This window comes from Coregonus lavaretus, assembly GCF_964263955.1.
Source record: "Coregonus lavaretus genome assembly, chromosome: 2".
NCBI lineage: Eukaryota > Metazoa > Chordata > Actinopteri > Salmoniformes > Salmonidae > Coregonus > Coregonus lavaretus.
This window is the reverse complement of record NC_139989.1, coordinates 50,565,229-50,581,215: the sequence shown is the minus strand read 5'-3', so window position 1 is coordinate 50,581,215 and position 15,987 is coordinate 50,565,229. Positions and strand designations below refer to the sequence as shown.

The 15,987-nt window shown below is 45.5% G+C and overlaps 2 protein-coding genes across 2 annotated transcripts in view; one reads left to right on the top strand and one right to left on the bottom strand.

The window, feature by feature from the left end:
• The first annotated feature begins 346 nt into the window (after positions 1 to 346).
• Positions 347 to 4,309, top strand: LOC311147876 (large ribosomal subunit protein uL3-like). Its single transcript, XM_084184704.1, has 8 exons — positions 347 to 434; positions 1,134 to 1,326; positions 1,625 to 1,793; positions 2,218 to 2,353; positions 2,625 to 2,811; positions 3,018 to 3,376; positions 3,669 to 3,788; positions 4,183 to 4,309. Exons 1-8 carry the CDS (start codon positions 432 to 434, stop codon positions 4,225 to 4,227), a joined length of 1,212 nt encoding a protein of 403 aa, XP_084040830.1. The 5' UTR covers positions 347 to 431; the 3' UTR covers positions 4,228 to 4,309.
• A 10,022-nt stretch (positions 4,310 to 14,331) lies between these two features.
• The window catches only part of LOC311150116 (voltage-dependent calcium channel gamma-2 subunit), a gene marked incomplete at both ends in the record, with an annotated part of 55,371 nt that continues 53,715 nt past the window's right edge, over positions 14,332 to 15,987 (bottom strand). Inside the window, one exon of the mRNA XM_084187406.1 lies at positions 14,332 to 14,864. Within this exon, the coding sequence (XP_084043532.1) occupies positions 14,332 to 14,864 (533 nt within the window). The remainder of the gene's footprint in view (positions 14,865 to 15,987) is intronic.

Sequence of the window (15,987 nt, the reverse complement as noted above, 5' to 3'; positions counted from 1 at the left end):
ATTTTTTGTATTTCAGGAAGATCTGGAACTCTACTAGGTAGGTTACTGGACAGAAGTGAGTTGTTGCCTTGGTCTTTAATTTGTGTGTTATATTATTTATCGTCTACCATACATGGATGTATAGAATGTTTTATATGCTGTGACTGGTTTTACTAGTCAATGAGGGATACAGATCATCTCACAGAATGCCTAATTGGAATCAGAGACATTGAGGTGGACAGTTGTAAAATAAAAAAAGGTGTTGCACCAATCACAAGAGCTTTTGCCAATTCTGTTACACTAGAATTGTAGATTTTGATGAAGTGTTTGTACAGCAGGAAGGCGGAGCAGTGATGATGGTTGGCGACGTTAATCACGTGACGGATCACGTCCTTGTATAAAAAGCGAACATCCCCCTTCCATAGGCCTCTTTCAATCGGCTCGGAGGCAAAATGGTGAGTTTGACTTTCTTATGAGAGACTTGAGCTTTCAATCCATTCGGCATCTTCGCAATCCTTATATTTTCCCTGTCTAAGCCAATACGTAACATGTGTCTATCTGTAATAAACACAGTTGTATGATATTAGACCTGACCATAACACGGTTTTAGATTTATTACAGAATGAATGTAATCGTCTGCATACCTGTAACTTAAAATGGCTGATACACTGAGGCCTAGCATGCTTGATTACAAAATGAGTTAATTTTTTAGTAACGTATGTTCACAATCAAATGTGTATATAATTGACAACGTGCTAGTTAAATTTCTACCGTTAACGTGCCCTGTCTTTATATTTGAGGCCTGGACAAGCTAAGCTAACTAGGTGATACGCTGACACTCATTAACCCACCCTATCAGTAGCTAGTGGAGGTCCTCCGAACCTCGTTACCTACTAACGTTACACATGGTTATTCCAAGACGCTATTTTCATCGTCAGTTGGGATTTACTTAGCCAGGTTGCTATGCCGGTTATTGATTACACTTCCAATAGGTACAAATCATTGAATATGGGTGATGATTACCTCGACGGGCGGACAGAATGGATGGCCTCGTGCTGTTCCTGTTGAATGTCGAGTTCTGACATACTGACGTGCGTTCATTTAGTTTTGTATGCCTCATGGATGATGTACTAAATTGCGTTATGTCTAAACAGTCCCACCGTAAGTTTTCGGCACCCCGCCACGGATCCCTGGGCTTCCTGCCCCGTAAGAGGAGCAGACGTCACCGTGGTAAGGTGAAGAGTTTCCCCAAGGATGACCCCAGCAAGCCTGTCCACTTGACTGCCTTCCTTGGCTACAAGGCTGGCATGACTCACATCGTGCGTGAAGTCGACAGACCTGGCTCAAGTGAGTATTTGGCTTCATGCAGTTTTGTTACAAAGTTTAATTGACTGTGTAAATATTATTGTTTTGCGATTTATGAATACATAACTGCCATATTAGTTTCGATCTTGCATTACTGTAGTTCAGACCCTAATCTTATTTTCTGCCTATGATGATCCCCTCGACGGGCGGACATATTGGGTCTAACCCTTGCTGAATGTCGAGCACTGAGCGCAGTCAATAAGCATTGACATTTAGCAATTTAAATCTACTGTACAACTCTTGTATTATCAACTTATACTGACCACTTTTTTCCCTACAGAGGTGAACAAGAAGGAAGTGGTTGAGGCAGTGACCATTGTGGAGACTCCTCCCATGGTTGTAGTGGGTGTTGTGGGCTACGTCGAGACCCCCCGTGGCCTGCGCTCCTTCAAGACTATCTTCGCTGAGCACGTCAGTGATGAGTGCAAGCGTCGCTTCTACAGGAACTGGTGAGTCATTCTACACATGAGAAATAATATATCTACACAAACTTTTTGAATATTGGTTGAATGTAGTGTATAATTACATTTAGATATGAGCCTTGAAGCATGATGTTGCTGCTCGGTGTATAAAACATGTCATGTGTTTTACTGAGCAAGTCTTAACATCCGGTGCCCCCTGGTGGCAGCTCCGCTCGGGTGCCTTGTACCCTGATGAGCTCCGGGCTCCTCTGGCCGGTGGAAAGTGCTTCTTAGAAACCGTGCCATGAGCCGAAACCCCTTCTGAAGCTGTAACTGCCCCCTTTGCCCCTGTGAAGGCTGGGCAAGCAGCTGAGTGCAGTGTTCTTCCGCTGGCCCCCTGGGGTTATGAAGGACCTGTGCCAACCCGTGTGCCTCTTCTCCCCTACCCTCCGGTCACGCTGCATGCTCTCAGGTACAAGTCCAAGAAGAAGGCCTTCACAAAGTACTGCAAGAAGTGGCAGGATGATGAGGGCAAGAAGCAGCTGGAGAAGGACTTTGCCTCCATGAAGAAGTACTGCCAGATCGTCCGCATCATCGCCCACACCCAGGTGAGTCTGAGCAGGATAGAATACTCTCACTGCAATGCCCCATAGTTTTAATGAATCGAATCTCCCTTTGACTGTCGGTGACGAGACCACGGAACACTGCGTCAGGCATGACGTCCGACACGCATGAGGATACATTCCATGCTGCCTTCCTTCTGAGACCACATGTCCCTACTATTACATTTCAACCCAATTTTGGGTTGAATACATAGTGTTTGTACTAGTATACTTGTCCCAGGACTAGCTGCAGGCTCACCTGCCTCTCTCCCTCCAGATGAGGCTGCTGCCCCTGAGGCAGAAGAAGTCCCACCTGATGGAGGTGCAGCTGAATGGAGGCTCCATCTCTGACAAGGTGGACTGGGCCCGTGAGAAGCTGGAGCAGTCTATCCCCATCACAAACGTCTTCACCCAGGATGAGATGATTGACGTCATCGGTGTCACAAAGGGTCACGGATACAAAGGTATGTGTCTTAAGAACTGTTTTGTGTCAGTGATGAGACCACGGAACACTGCGTCATGCATGACGTCCGACACGCATGAGGATACATTCCATGCTGCCTTCCTTCTGAGACCGCAACCCACTAATGACCATGTAGTTAACCATTCATGATGGTTTAGTTATTCATGTAAGGTACCCAGGTACTAAACATTGAATTTTCCCCTTTAGGTGTCACCAGCCGTTGGCACACAAAGAAGCTCCCCCGTAAGACTCATCGTGGTCTGCGTAAGGTGGCCTGTATTGGTGCCTGGCATCCCTCCCGTGTGGCCTTCTCTGTGGCCCGCGCTGGTCAGAAGGGCTACCACCACCGCACAGAGATCAACAAGAAGATCTACAAGATCGGCCAAGGCTACCACACCAAGGATGGTAAGCTGGTGAAGAACAACGCTGCCACTGAGTACGATCTGTCCAACAAGAGCATCACCCCTTTGGGTGGCTTCGTCCACTACGGAGAGGTGACCAATGACTTTGTCATGCTGAAGGGCTGCACGATTGGAGTCAAGAAGAGGGTGCTAACCCTACGCAAGGTGAGGAAACGGAGACCATTATATCTTATGCATGGTTATTCCAATGCATTATTTGCATTGTCAGTTGCGATTTAGGTACTTATAAGGCAATGAATAAACTGAATAGGTACATATTAAATATGGGTGGTTCCCTCGCTGTGTGGACTGAATGAATGGCTGTGTGCTGTCCATGTTGCATGTAGAGTTCTGGATGGACAAAGCGCCAAATATTGTTGTCCCAAAAAGTATTGTATGCCCTGGTAAAGGAATGTGTCACTGTATAATCTAATTGATTTTTAACTTCTGTTTTCAGTCTCTGTTGGTGCAGTCGAGCCGTCGTGCCACGGAGAAGATCGACCTCAAGTTCATCGACACCACCTCCAAGTTTGGCCATGGCCGCTTCCAGACAGTGGAGGAAAAGAAGGCGTTCATGGTGCGTTCAGTTTCCTTTTCCATGACTTGGCATTCACTTGTCCCTTCCCTTGTCTTCACTCTATTTCACAAGCCCCCTGGATTAATGTAGTGGACCCACCCTAGTTTCAGCCCAAAACACTATTTTGTATATCCGTTCACATAAAACTGGCGTTGTAGCTCAGTCCCCTACGCCCGTAGTGCACTTATCGTAACCTGGTTCACTCTTGGTATGAATTTGGGTTCCATTCAGGTGCTAGAACAAACTTCAGTGAGGCAGGGGAGCAGCATCGTTTTTTTTGCTGTTCCCTGTTCACTCTCTGGGAACATCACCCCTAGAGCCACAGATGGAGTAGAGGTTGCTTATTAAACTCTGTATAAGCTTGTTACTGACCACTTCTCCATTCCTTCTACAGGGACCACTGAAGAAGGACCGCATTGCCAAGGAAGAGACTGCCTAAAGGCCCTGTCCTCAAGCTCTGTCTGGTGGTGTGAGTCCTCATACAGCGCTGCAGAGTTATTTAATAAATAAAGTGAAAACTCCTCTCTCGTTTCTTATGAATTGCATAGGGATTGTCTCAAACTTGAATCTTAGTAAGAGGGGTTGTGCGTGGCATAACTGGGCCCAGCAAGCAGAGTTTTTGTATGAAGGTCATTGAGTGAATTTGTTTAACTAAAAATGGAATGGCTTATTTGCTACATGAGGCTTGATCAAATGACTGTTACATAATGATTTAAGTTAAGCGTGTCCTGATAAGTAGGACAGGTGACACCCCAGAAACTTTGAGGGGGGAAAATACTGTTGCGCCTTTTCACTAATGGCCACAAAGTCAACCCTGAGTATTTCTCTAAAGTAATTTAACCTAACCCAGAACACTGTCTTTATGCCTAACCTTAAAGATGCACTAGGCAGAAAAAGCTCTGCTATTTCCTCGTTGCTAAAATTCAAATAGTTCTTTGTCAAAAGTAAAGTGTAGAGAATCTTTGTATCACCTAAACTGCTGAAATATCGTTTCCATAACCGAAAATATTGTTTGGCACTAATACAAAGACTCAAACTAAACTTAAGAACAGGATGCATTGAAATGGTGCACAGAACAGATCTTAGACTTGCTTTCAATGAGTGGATATATAACTTGTGAATTTGGTCAGGTTGCCCAAGAAGTTACGTTGTGTTTTAAAATTAAGGCAAGTGTCCATGAATCTTATAAAGGCAATTTTGGCTATGGAAACTTGCCTGTTAACACTATTTGCCCTCATTGGCAAGAATGTTTCCAAATCTTGCTGCCTTCCATTTGAAGACCTTGCTTTTCAGTGTTCGTGCCTGCTAGAGTTAGTATCTTGTCAACATAATGGATAATCTGCTTTAATGCACTAGCTAGTCAGGGGATCTATATGCAGTTGCACCGGTTGGAAGTTAACTTGTCAAGGTCAACATGGCTTTAATGAAAAGGACTTTGCTTGCCTGTAGTTCAGTGTAGAGGTTGCCTCCCTTAGGGGAGCTGAAGGATGTTGATGCATTTGGACAGTACTGATGGCCTTGTAGCGCAGCCTGTGTCAGCATATTGGAAAGCTGTGTATGACAGCCCTGGATAATGAATACAGCAGATGTGGTTAATTAGTACAGTTCAAGGCTAATGGATGGAATGCTGGTTTTGTGAGTACTTGAATAGTTACATGGCAAGCTGTACATATATGGGGATGTATGTATCCTATAAATGCTCTCCACTAATAAAAGCACTCCTGTGCTTCAAGTGAGTAATGGAAATTTGGGCAGGGTAACAGCAGATTATGTCCCTTGTACCATCCACACTGTCATGTTCCTCTGAGAAATGGCCCACTGCTGCAGGCTGATCCAGATGTCCAAGGGGAAGAACACTGCAGTCCAGAGTGCACTAATCAGGATGACGGTATGTCTGTAGAAGATAAGATCCTTGTGTCAGTTTTAGACCATTATTAATTTTATGAATTTGAAAGGATACACCAGCATGTCTGTTTTTGAAAGCAAGTTATTTCCTATTCAGCCAGCATTGGCAATACACTGAGTGTACACTGAGTGGGTCATGGACTCTACAAGGTTTCGAAAGCGTTCCACAGGGATGCTGGCCCATGTTGACTCCAGTGCTTCCCACACGTGTCAAGTTGGCTGGATGTCCTTTGGGTGGTGGACCATTCTTGATACACAGGAAAACTGTTGAACGTGTAAAAACCCAGCAGCGTTGCAGTTCTTGACGGGGGGCCAGTATGAAAAAAAAAACATGTATGCACTCACTAACTAAGTCGCTCTGGATAAGAGCGTCTGCTAAATGACTTAAACGTAAATGTTGACACAAACTGGTGCGCCTGGCACCTACTACCATACCCTGTTCAAAGGCACTTAAATATTTTGTCTTGCCCATTCTCTGAATGGCACACATACACAATGTCTCAATTGTCTCTAGGCTTAAAAATCCTTCTTTAACCTGTCTCCTCCCCTTCATCTACACTGATTGAAGTGGATTTAACAAGTGACATCAATAAGAGCAGTTGTTCCTAATGTTTTGTACACTCTGTATGTCCTTGTGTTCTACCCATATTTGGCTTCAGTCAGGGCTCACCTAGCTCTGTACAGCAATTAAGCCTTCCACTCTGACTCATCTCAAAAGTGCTTTCACCTCCACTTCAGCAGGTAATGAGGAGGACCCTGAGGGCCTCGCACTCCATTTAGACATCCCTCACATCTCCCGCTAGACACATCTCTGCATAATATTCTGCATCCTTTGCAAAAAATAGGATTTTCAGAAGGATTTTCAAGGTCCTTATTTCCTATTAAATTAAAGATGTCCTCTAGTGATTTTTGAACTTTTCCTGTTAAAGTGATATCCCAAGTATAAAGACAGTAAAGTACACACACTAAAGGGTAAACAAATATGTTTGAGCAAAATAGTGTTTTTTTTATAGACAACTGCAAGTTTCAAGGAGGAAGGCATTGATGGGAAGTTTGATTAGAAGTCCATCAGCCTCCCCCTTGCTTTAGGGACAATAGAGGAGCAATAGAGAACAAAAGAGGAAAGGCCCACCCCCCACCTGTGTCATGTCATGACTCACATGGACCACTTATTGAGATGTGCCTTTTGTTAAGTAAATCAGGTGTTAAATGAGGTGAAAATAGCACATTTCAGTTTTTCAAAACATTCCCTAACGGAAGCATTTCTCATCATTGAGGTCCAAGGAGGGGAAACAAATCCCAAAGAATGTGATATGAACATGATGCATCCCCTGAAAGAAGTGATACAGAGTCTGGGATGACTGTTAGTGAGAAAGACAGAGAGGCAGAGCAGTATGTCATTGTATCTGGAGGGAGAGTCATGGAGATGGCCTGCTGTTATGTAATAATAACCTCCAGAGGCACTGAACCTCACTGTAGCGCAAGCACAGATAAACTCAGTCCAGTCCCAACACCCACAGCGCTCTTATACATAATATCACTTCTTTCTCCAAATCGTCCAGTAACACTGTAAAATACAGAACTAATTACTCCCTGCCTTTCTAATGGAGGTGAGGTCAACTGTTCAGGTAATGGCATCTCTGGAAGAATCTCTCAAGCTGCTCTGAAGTACCTTCTCAGGGCTATTCTACTGTAATTATGTTTCATTTTTGGTGTGTTATGTAACAGAGTGAAGGTTTGTCTCAGATAACCTGGTATGTAATTGTAGTGCCAGTCAGAGCAGTAAGGTTCTTTTCCTGGGCTGGGCTGGGGCATTGGGCCTGGAGCAGTGGAACCTCCAGTCCAGTACAGTGGGGCCGGGCCCCAGGCCTGAGGCGCAGCAGCTGTTAGTAGTGGACTGGATCCATCTAGCCAGGGAGCATGCTGGGACAGGAGAGAGGAGGGCCAAGCATTGTGTGAGTGTGTGTGTTTGTGCATGCTCGTGCGCCTATGTGTGTGAGGGGTGTCCTGGCCCGGGCCTGGCAGATAGGCTGGCAGAGAGTCAGTGTTGTCTTGCAGGGTGAGGGAACTGACTGCGGGGCTATGGCAGGGAGTCTGACAGCCAGGGAGATAGACCATCAGGGAAGACCTCACGCTCAGGATCAGGGCCCATGGAGAGGATGGGGGTCAGGGTTCTGTGTGTGCTGAAGGAGCCTCTGACTCCCCCCGTCCCTCACCCAGCAGGTAATAGATGGACGATACAGTACAGTATTTCAACATACTGAAACATACCGAGACAGTTGAAGAATGAAAAACATGAAAGCTCATTAGTAGATGGCGGATCACAAATCATACACCTATATATGTGAAAGGCATGTGCAGTTGTAAAATGTCATATTGATTAACTTCTGTTTTCAGTCTCTGTTGGTGCAGTCGAGCCGTCGTGCCACAGAGAAGATCGACCTCCAAGTTTGGCCACGGCTGTTTCCAGTGGAGGAAAAGAAGGAGTTTATGGTGCATTTTAATCTAATTTTCTTTCAACATTTACTGATAGTGGGTCACAAATCATACAATCCATTATGGTGACCAGTAGGATCAATTGTTTAGGTCATTGGGGGAAAATGAGCAGCAGATGCTTGCTTTCTTTGACAAGCTTAGTGACAAACGCAATGTAGACATGATGAGAGACTATTTCACTGCTGCTATTTGATCAATATTGTATTATTATCTTTAAGATATTCACAATCGAATAATAGTGACAGGGGGTACCTTATAAGCCCAGTTTTGACAGAAAGGCAACATTTGATAATAGCCTTCAGACCTTTAGATGACAGCTGTAATGAAAATACCTTAGCCTTGGCCTGAGCATGCCAGAATAGACTGCAGCTCCAATGCACCCCTGCACTGTGGCATCAGTATTCCAAGCCTGTTCCCATGGACACAGTTTTCCTTTCTTCCCCAAGCTTATAGGAGCAGCAGTGCCCTCCCTCCCTGCATGAAGTACTGCCTCTCACCACCAGAGAGCAGGATGGGTAGGATATCAAGGCCCATTTCCTCCACTGCCTTTTTCTAAATCCCTATCATGCTGTCTAGTGGTTCTACTGTTTCTTTATGAGGAACCTGTTTCTTCTCCACTACTGTTTCAAAAGCTTTTGTGAAAGTACAGACTGCGCACTTAACTAGGGTTTTCCCCCTCTGTTTTGAGTATGGTGGTTGTTGTGACAATGTAGCGATTTTGAAATGTGTCATTTTGAACTCAGTGTTCGTTTGTCCTCGTGACATGTCTTGTAGAGGAGCCATGCCTAGCTATCTGTAGCCTCTCAACTCTCCCTGGCCCCAAAATAACCTAGGTGAGCGCAGTCAGCAGCTCTCTGGTCAGCATAAACAAGAGGCCATGTCTTTCTCTCTCTCTCTCTCTCTCTCTCTCTCTCTCTCTCTCTCTCTCTCTCTCTCTCTCTCTCTCTCTCTCTCACTCACTCACTCACTCACTCACTCACTCACTCACTCACTCACTCACTCACTCACTCACTCACTCACTCACTCACTCACTCACTCACTCACTCACTCACTCACTCACTCACTCACTCACTCACTCACTCACTCACTCACACACACACACACACACACACACACATACACAGAGCTCATGTGTTTCACACACAAAGCTGTACTGCCACTGTCACCATTTACTGTTGAATATCTCTTCAGCTGAACAGTTTCCAGCCGTGCTCAACCGAGCCCTTCTCTTGCAGTGGCCTTCTCGTTGGGGATAAGAGGTGAGTCTTCAGGTGACGTGCCTGACGGTCCCATAACACGGCTGCTAAAGTCAGAGAAAGGTAATTGTTGGTTTGATGCGAGGTTATGTAACCTTGGAGACTGCTGTACTTAGACACAAAGACAGCCCAGAGAAGAGGATGGTCTCTTAGTATTCCCACCCAGAAGGGGACAGTATATTCCTCCGGCCTCGTCTTCTCACCCTCCCTCCCCCTCTTCACCCTCCCCCCACTTCTCTGATCACACGGCACTGCAGAGAGACACACCAGGCACTTTGATCACAACACCAGGAGAGAGGGAGGGAGAGAGGGAGGGTGAGAGGGATAGAGAGAAAAAGGAATGGAGGGATAGAGGGAGAGGGACCCTGACAGAGGGAGACACTGAGAGACAGAGTGAGAGGCTAATTTCTTGCATGCTAAAATGCAGATATTGACACACAGTAGGAGAGGGGAGAAACAGAAAGGGAGGGTTGAGAGAGAGTCACACACACAATTAGAGTGTGAGGAATCTCTCCCTCCTCTGGCTCCATTTCAGAAATGACACTTTGTAACCTTCAGTGACAGAGCATGGAAACGCAGCCTATGATGTGAGCCGCGTAGCCGGAGCCTTGCTCTCCTCTCACTGCGGTGGGTGCGGCGAGTTTCTACTTTGTGGAACTGGCCTTAGCATTACCGCTGAGCTCTCCTTAACTCTCCATGACGTCACCATGGAATGTCCAACTCTGTTAGGCTGCCAAGAAAGGGCTTGACTCTTCAAGGGCATGTCTAGCAACTCCAGACTTCAACTCCCCACTGTCAGGATGGGGAGAAGGGGATAGAGGGATGGAGAGAGGATGGGGAGAAGGGGATAGAGGGATGGAGAGAGGATGGGGAGAAGGGGATAGAGGGATGGAGAGAGGATGGGGAGAAGGGGATACAGGGATGGAGAAGGGGATAGAGGGATGGAGAGAGGATGGGGAGATGGGGATAGAGGGATGGGGAGAAGGGGATACAGGGATGGAGAGAGGATGGGGAGAAGGGGATAGCGGGATGGAGAGAGGATGGGGATAGAGGGATGGAGAGAGGATGGGGAGAAGGGGATAGAGGGATGGAGAGAGGATGGGGAGAAGGGGATAGAGGGATGGAGAAGGGGATAGAGGGATGGAGAGAGGATGGGGAGATGGGGATAGAGGGATGGGGAGAAGGGGATAGAGGGATGGAGAGAGGATGGGGATAGAGGGGTGGAGAGAGGATGGCTGTTGAAGCCACAGAGAATCCAGTGGTAAGAAGCTCATTAGGAGTGTGGGCCACAAATGCATCTTCCCCCGCAGTGAGCTGGGACTCTCGTATGGATGGACACCACCGCCACACTCTCAATTAGATTTCAGTGATGTCAACAGCACTTCCCTCCTTTCATCACATCTCCTGCATTCTAAGAGAGAGATAAAGAGAGAGGGAGGGATGGAGAGGGAAGGAGCGATAGAGGGGGAGAGATGTTCTGCAATCGTGAGAGCAAGCAAAAAGAACAGAAGAGAGAGAGAGAGAGAGAGAGAGAGAGAGAGAGAGAGAGAGAGAGAGAGAGAGAGAGAGAGAGAGAGAGAGAGAGAGAGAGAGAGAGAGAGAGAGAGAGAGAGAGAGAGAGAGAGAGAGAGAGAGAGAGAGAGAGAGAGGAAATAGATTACAAAGTAGAGGAGGGGGCATATGAGCAGGAAGAGGCATGGTGATAGCAAGAACACCAGAAAGCATAAGTCAACAGGGGAAGAGGCATGGTGATAGCAAGAACACCAGAAAGCATAAGTCAACAGGGGGGGTGGGGGAAGGGAGGAGATAGTATGTGAGTGTGTAAGTCACAGCGGGATAGAGAATGAGAGATTGTGCAGGAGAGGCAAATTAAGGACAAGCATGTCAGCCAGACAAGATGGAGGAAGTGAGAGAGGGAGGGACAGAGACAGAGATGAAAGAGAGAGGGGCAACATCCATTCCCAAAACATATTAAAAAATGACATCTGTGTGTGTAGGGCTAGATGTGGCCTTATGGTAATGTCAGTATCTCTCAACTCCTCCTCCTCTCCTCCATTTAGGATTTAATGTAATCCAGCCTTGTAAAATGGCTGCTACTTATGAATTCTGAATAAAAATGCCTATACTGTACATAAAAAGCCCTATTCATTCAGAGTGCTTCGTGGACACATTCTTATACAAATTTATGGAGAGAAGCTTTTGTCAGTGAACTCAGATAATACACTGAATCAAGATCTCAGCACTTTGTCTAATAGAAACAGTTTGGGGTCTTTTTCTTTTCGCCATGAACCTGCTGGCCCCTTAATTTGAATGGAGTTGGAGCCCAAAAAATTCCAGGTGGCTCATTGCTCCCACATTGGACAGAGACCATAATAGGATCCAATTTTTTACATTTACATTGTAGTCATATAGCAGACGCTCTTATCCAGATCAACGTACAGTTAGTGCATTTATCTTAAGATAGCTAGGTGAGATAACCACATATCACAGTCGTAGTAAGTGCATTTTTCCTCAATAAAGAAGTTATCAGCAAAGTTAGTGCTAGTAGTAAAATATTTTTTTGGGGGGAGTAAAGACTGAGATGTCTTATTGAAGACACTCTTTGAAGAGGTAGGGTTTCAGACATTTTCAGAAGATGGGCAGGGACTCTGCTGTCCTAGCATCAGGGGGAAGCTGGTTCCACCATTGGGGTGCCAGGACAGAGAAGGGCTTTGACTGGGCTGTGCGGGAGCTGATTCCATACTCTTCATTGGCTCTACTGGAGACCCATTTCATGAGCCATGCTGGACAGAGAGAGACCACTCTATTACTCCCTCTTACTAACAAGTACACAAACACAGCCAGTGGTGCCACAGCCTGAGACCCTTTGTTTCCACTCAGAGGGCTGCTATTATGTGAGGGCTGCTATTATGTGTCTGCCTCACACACACACACACACACACACGTGCAAACACACGTGTGCGCGCATAAACACACACACGTGCATGCTTGCCACACACACACGCTCACCTCATTGCAGAGAAAAACGGGTGCATCAGGTCCTGAAAGTGATGCTTTTAGGGCGGTCGTGTAGAAAGGTGTGGTATATCATTTCTACATGGATAGCTCCAGCTACGGAGTCCTGGTTTTATTGCAAACCTGTGTTCCTTTTTCAGGAATGTCATGTCCTAGAAAGACACCACGCGTTGATGTGTCTTATATGCTGTTTTACCTTTAGAATCATGGTTTCTCCCATATTGTAGCCTAAAGATGGAAACATGCTTGTTAACACAAGTGTTAGTACATGTTAGAGAGTAGAGACACACAGAGAGCCAGTGTTAGAGTGTATCAGAGACATAGAACAGTGGTGTTAAGTGTAAGGATACAGTAGGTTAGAGACACAGAGAAACAGGCTGATTTGTTCTCCCTAGGGTTGGTATTTTATTCATCAGGACTTGATGCATCCAAGTAAAGGATCATTCGGTTTTGGCACCTTTAAAGATTTCATTTTCAATTTGAACAACACATTGAAAATCAAAAGAAACAAAGTCATGACTAAGGCTGTGTGAATTTGAAAAATAAAATACATACATACATATATTTATATAAAGAAATAAACTAAACCATTTTAAAAAAATCAGTTTTTGTTCTGTGTAGATTGTTTGGTTTCTTTCACAAAAGCATAAAATAAAATGAAGTAAATAAAAAAACATAAGAGAAAAAATACACATGAAACATTACTAGTTTAAACGTTAGCGTCATCGCTTTTTTCCCCTTCTAATTATCATTATCCTTTAAAACGTAAGTTTCTCAAGAGCAGATTTGCTGTAATTTTATAGCATGCATTTAATTTCTGAAATTTTGAGTTACTTAGCTTCTCTTGTACTATTTCATATTTAACTTGTTGCTTGCCTTTTACGCAAGTTTTTATTTTTGTGTTTGGCGTCCTCTTCTTTTCCTCCCCCTCTCCTCCTTCCTTCTTGGAGAAGTCGTGTTTGGAGTCTTTTTTTCTTGGTGTGAACTTTGATCCCATTGTTGTTGTTGTTGGTTTCTCTTGAGGGGTTCAACGCTCCCATGACGACCCCCCCCCCCACCCCCAAAAAAGAAAGCGAACAGGGACTCAGAAAAAGGCGAGAAGGTTCTATTAAAATAATATATATTTTTCTACTGTTGACTGTCTGCATCTGTCTCTCGTCATGTTTCAGCAGCTCTGTAGTGTAGTGTACCTACAGTACTTTCTCTCTGGCTTGGTCATCCTTCCAGCAGATCCTAAAAGAGTCTTTTCTCGTGTTACCAACAGCACTTAGTTTAGTTTACTTGTTTGTTTTTTGCTTCAGTAAAGTCTGTATCTCTTGATTATTAACAATAATTTATTTATAAAAGTAATACACATATAGTACCTTTGTTAGAGTTTACAGACTGGGCTAATTCTTACTGAATCCCAAGCTGCAAAAATTCACAGTTTTAATGCAGAAAATGAATAAATATGACAACAAATCAGAGGCATCTGGCAGGTGGTGTGATGGGAAAGTACAGCAGCTTGTTGCACCACCAAAACTGTGGAGCCAAACTGTCAAAACCAAAAGGTTATGATATCATGAATCGAATTTAAATCATAACCCTCCCCTTCAGTGCCCCACCCTCATCACCCGACCCCGCCCAGAAAAATGACTCCGTCTCTAATGACAATCTTCCCCATTCTCCCAGTACTACCATTTACTCCAACGGAACTCAACAAACCCCTTTCGACTCTCTCAACAATGGTAGATGGGAAAATCATGCAGTTGAATGAAACAAAATCATCAATCTCTATAAACATGGAAACTCATCCTGGCCTATGGTATATTAGAGACCTGGGTGGGGGCCTCCCTGTCTCCCCTCCCTCGGGCTCTGCTCTCAGAGTTCCCTCATACAGGTGTGGTGCGGCGGTTGGCTGTGTTGGTGTTGGCTGAGTCTTTTTCCTTCTGGATACAATTGTGGACCTGCAGGAAGTTGTGGTCCCTCTCCGAGTTGTAGGTGGCGGTCGGCGTGCCCCCGGGCTTCAGGGTGTCCCTGGGCAGTGTGTACATGGAGATCTCTGTGGAGGGTAACGCGCTGAAGCCCTTGAGGCCCACGGGCGAGGTGTCGCGGGAGTGCGAGGGGTCTGTGGAGCGGGAGGAGGAGCGTGAGCGGCGGCGGTAGCGGTAGCGGTAGGAAGGTATGCGCGTGATGGCCGAGGCCTGGAGGTAGTCGGCAGCCCTGGCCCCGGCCCGGAGCTGCCGATGGCGGTCGATGAACATGTGGGCTGCCAGGACACCCACCATCTCGGCCATGATGAAGGACAGGGCTCCGAAGTAGAAGGACCAGCCGTAGGAGTAGCTGTTCTTCTTCGAGTCACTCTTAGAGGGATCCCCTGCGTTAGCTGATATGTACACGATGATCCCGATGATGTTACTCAGGCCTGAGGGAGTGGGGAGTGTAGGGTTGGGTAGTTGGGGAGTTGGAGGGGCAAGATGAGAGAACAACAGAGGATTATGCAATCAGTTAAGACAGGAAATGTACCTTTTCACATATGCAGTAGTCCTCCATGAACCTGTTCTACAACTGAGTGCATCCATCCACCACAATGAATACGCCATTACCAAGACAAACCTTTTGAGACAAGTGCCACGGATTCACCAAAGGATAATGTACATAAATTCCGTACTTCTCATCAACTGTTTTTTAAATATGACTGAATATGACCCAGAAATATGACCCAAGCCAGAGCCTCTGCCCTTACAGTGTTTAAGAATATAGATTGAGATCCTGAGTCAGATCAGTTGGGACAGCACATAACATGCTTTTACCTATGATTCACATAGGGCTCACAATCTATGATAGGGATCATAATCATATACTCATATACACTGAGTGTACAAAACATTAGGAACACCTGCTCTTTCCATGACATAGACTGACCAGGTGGATCCAGGTGAAAGCTATGATCACTTATTGATGTCACTTGTTAAATCCACTTCAATCAGTGTAGATGAAGGGGGGGAGACAGGTTAAAGAAGGATTTTTAAGCCTTGAGACAATTGAGACATGGATTGTGTATGTGTGCCATTCAGAAGGTGAATTGGCAAGACAAAAGATTGAAGTGCCTTTGAACGGGGTATGGTAGTTGACAGACCTGTAGGACGCACTGGGCCAGCATTCCTGTGGAACACTTTCGAAACCTTGTAGAGTCCATGCCCCGTCAAATTGAGGATGTTCTGATGTTTAGGCCTAATGTTTTGTACACTCAGTGTATATATATCTACTTTGACTGTAACGTTTAGTCACAGAGAGAAAGAGAAGTGTGTGACACAGTAGAGCTGGGATGATGGATCATTGGGAAAGTATGTCAGGGACACCATATTTTTAGAATTGAATCCCAATGGGTAGCTCCTAGCCCAGCAACCAGATCAGGAGGAAATAAGTGGATAAAGAGGGAAGAATGGAGTGCGTGACTTGTGGCTGCTTCTGAGTGGAGGCTGAGAGCTCACTGAGGAGCTGCAGTACCGGGGATGACCAGCAGCAGAGAGAGACTGCTAGTGCAC

What these genes read in the sequence shown, in the direction of transcription:
- LOC311147876 (XM_084184704.1), top strand. An exon ending in AGTCGACAGACCTGGCTCAA is followed by an intron (nt 1,327 to 1,624) that starts GTGAGTATTTGG and finishes TTTTCCCTACAG; the next exon opens with AGGTGAACAAGAAGGAAGTG. An exon ending in CGTCGCTTCTACAGGAACTG is followed by an intron (nt 1,794 to 2,217) that starts GTGAGTCATTCT and finishes GCATGCTCTCAG; the next exon opens with GTACAAGTCCAAGAAGAAGG.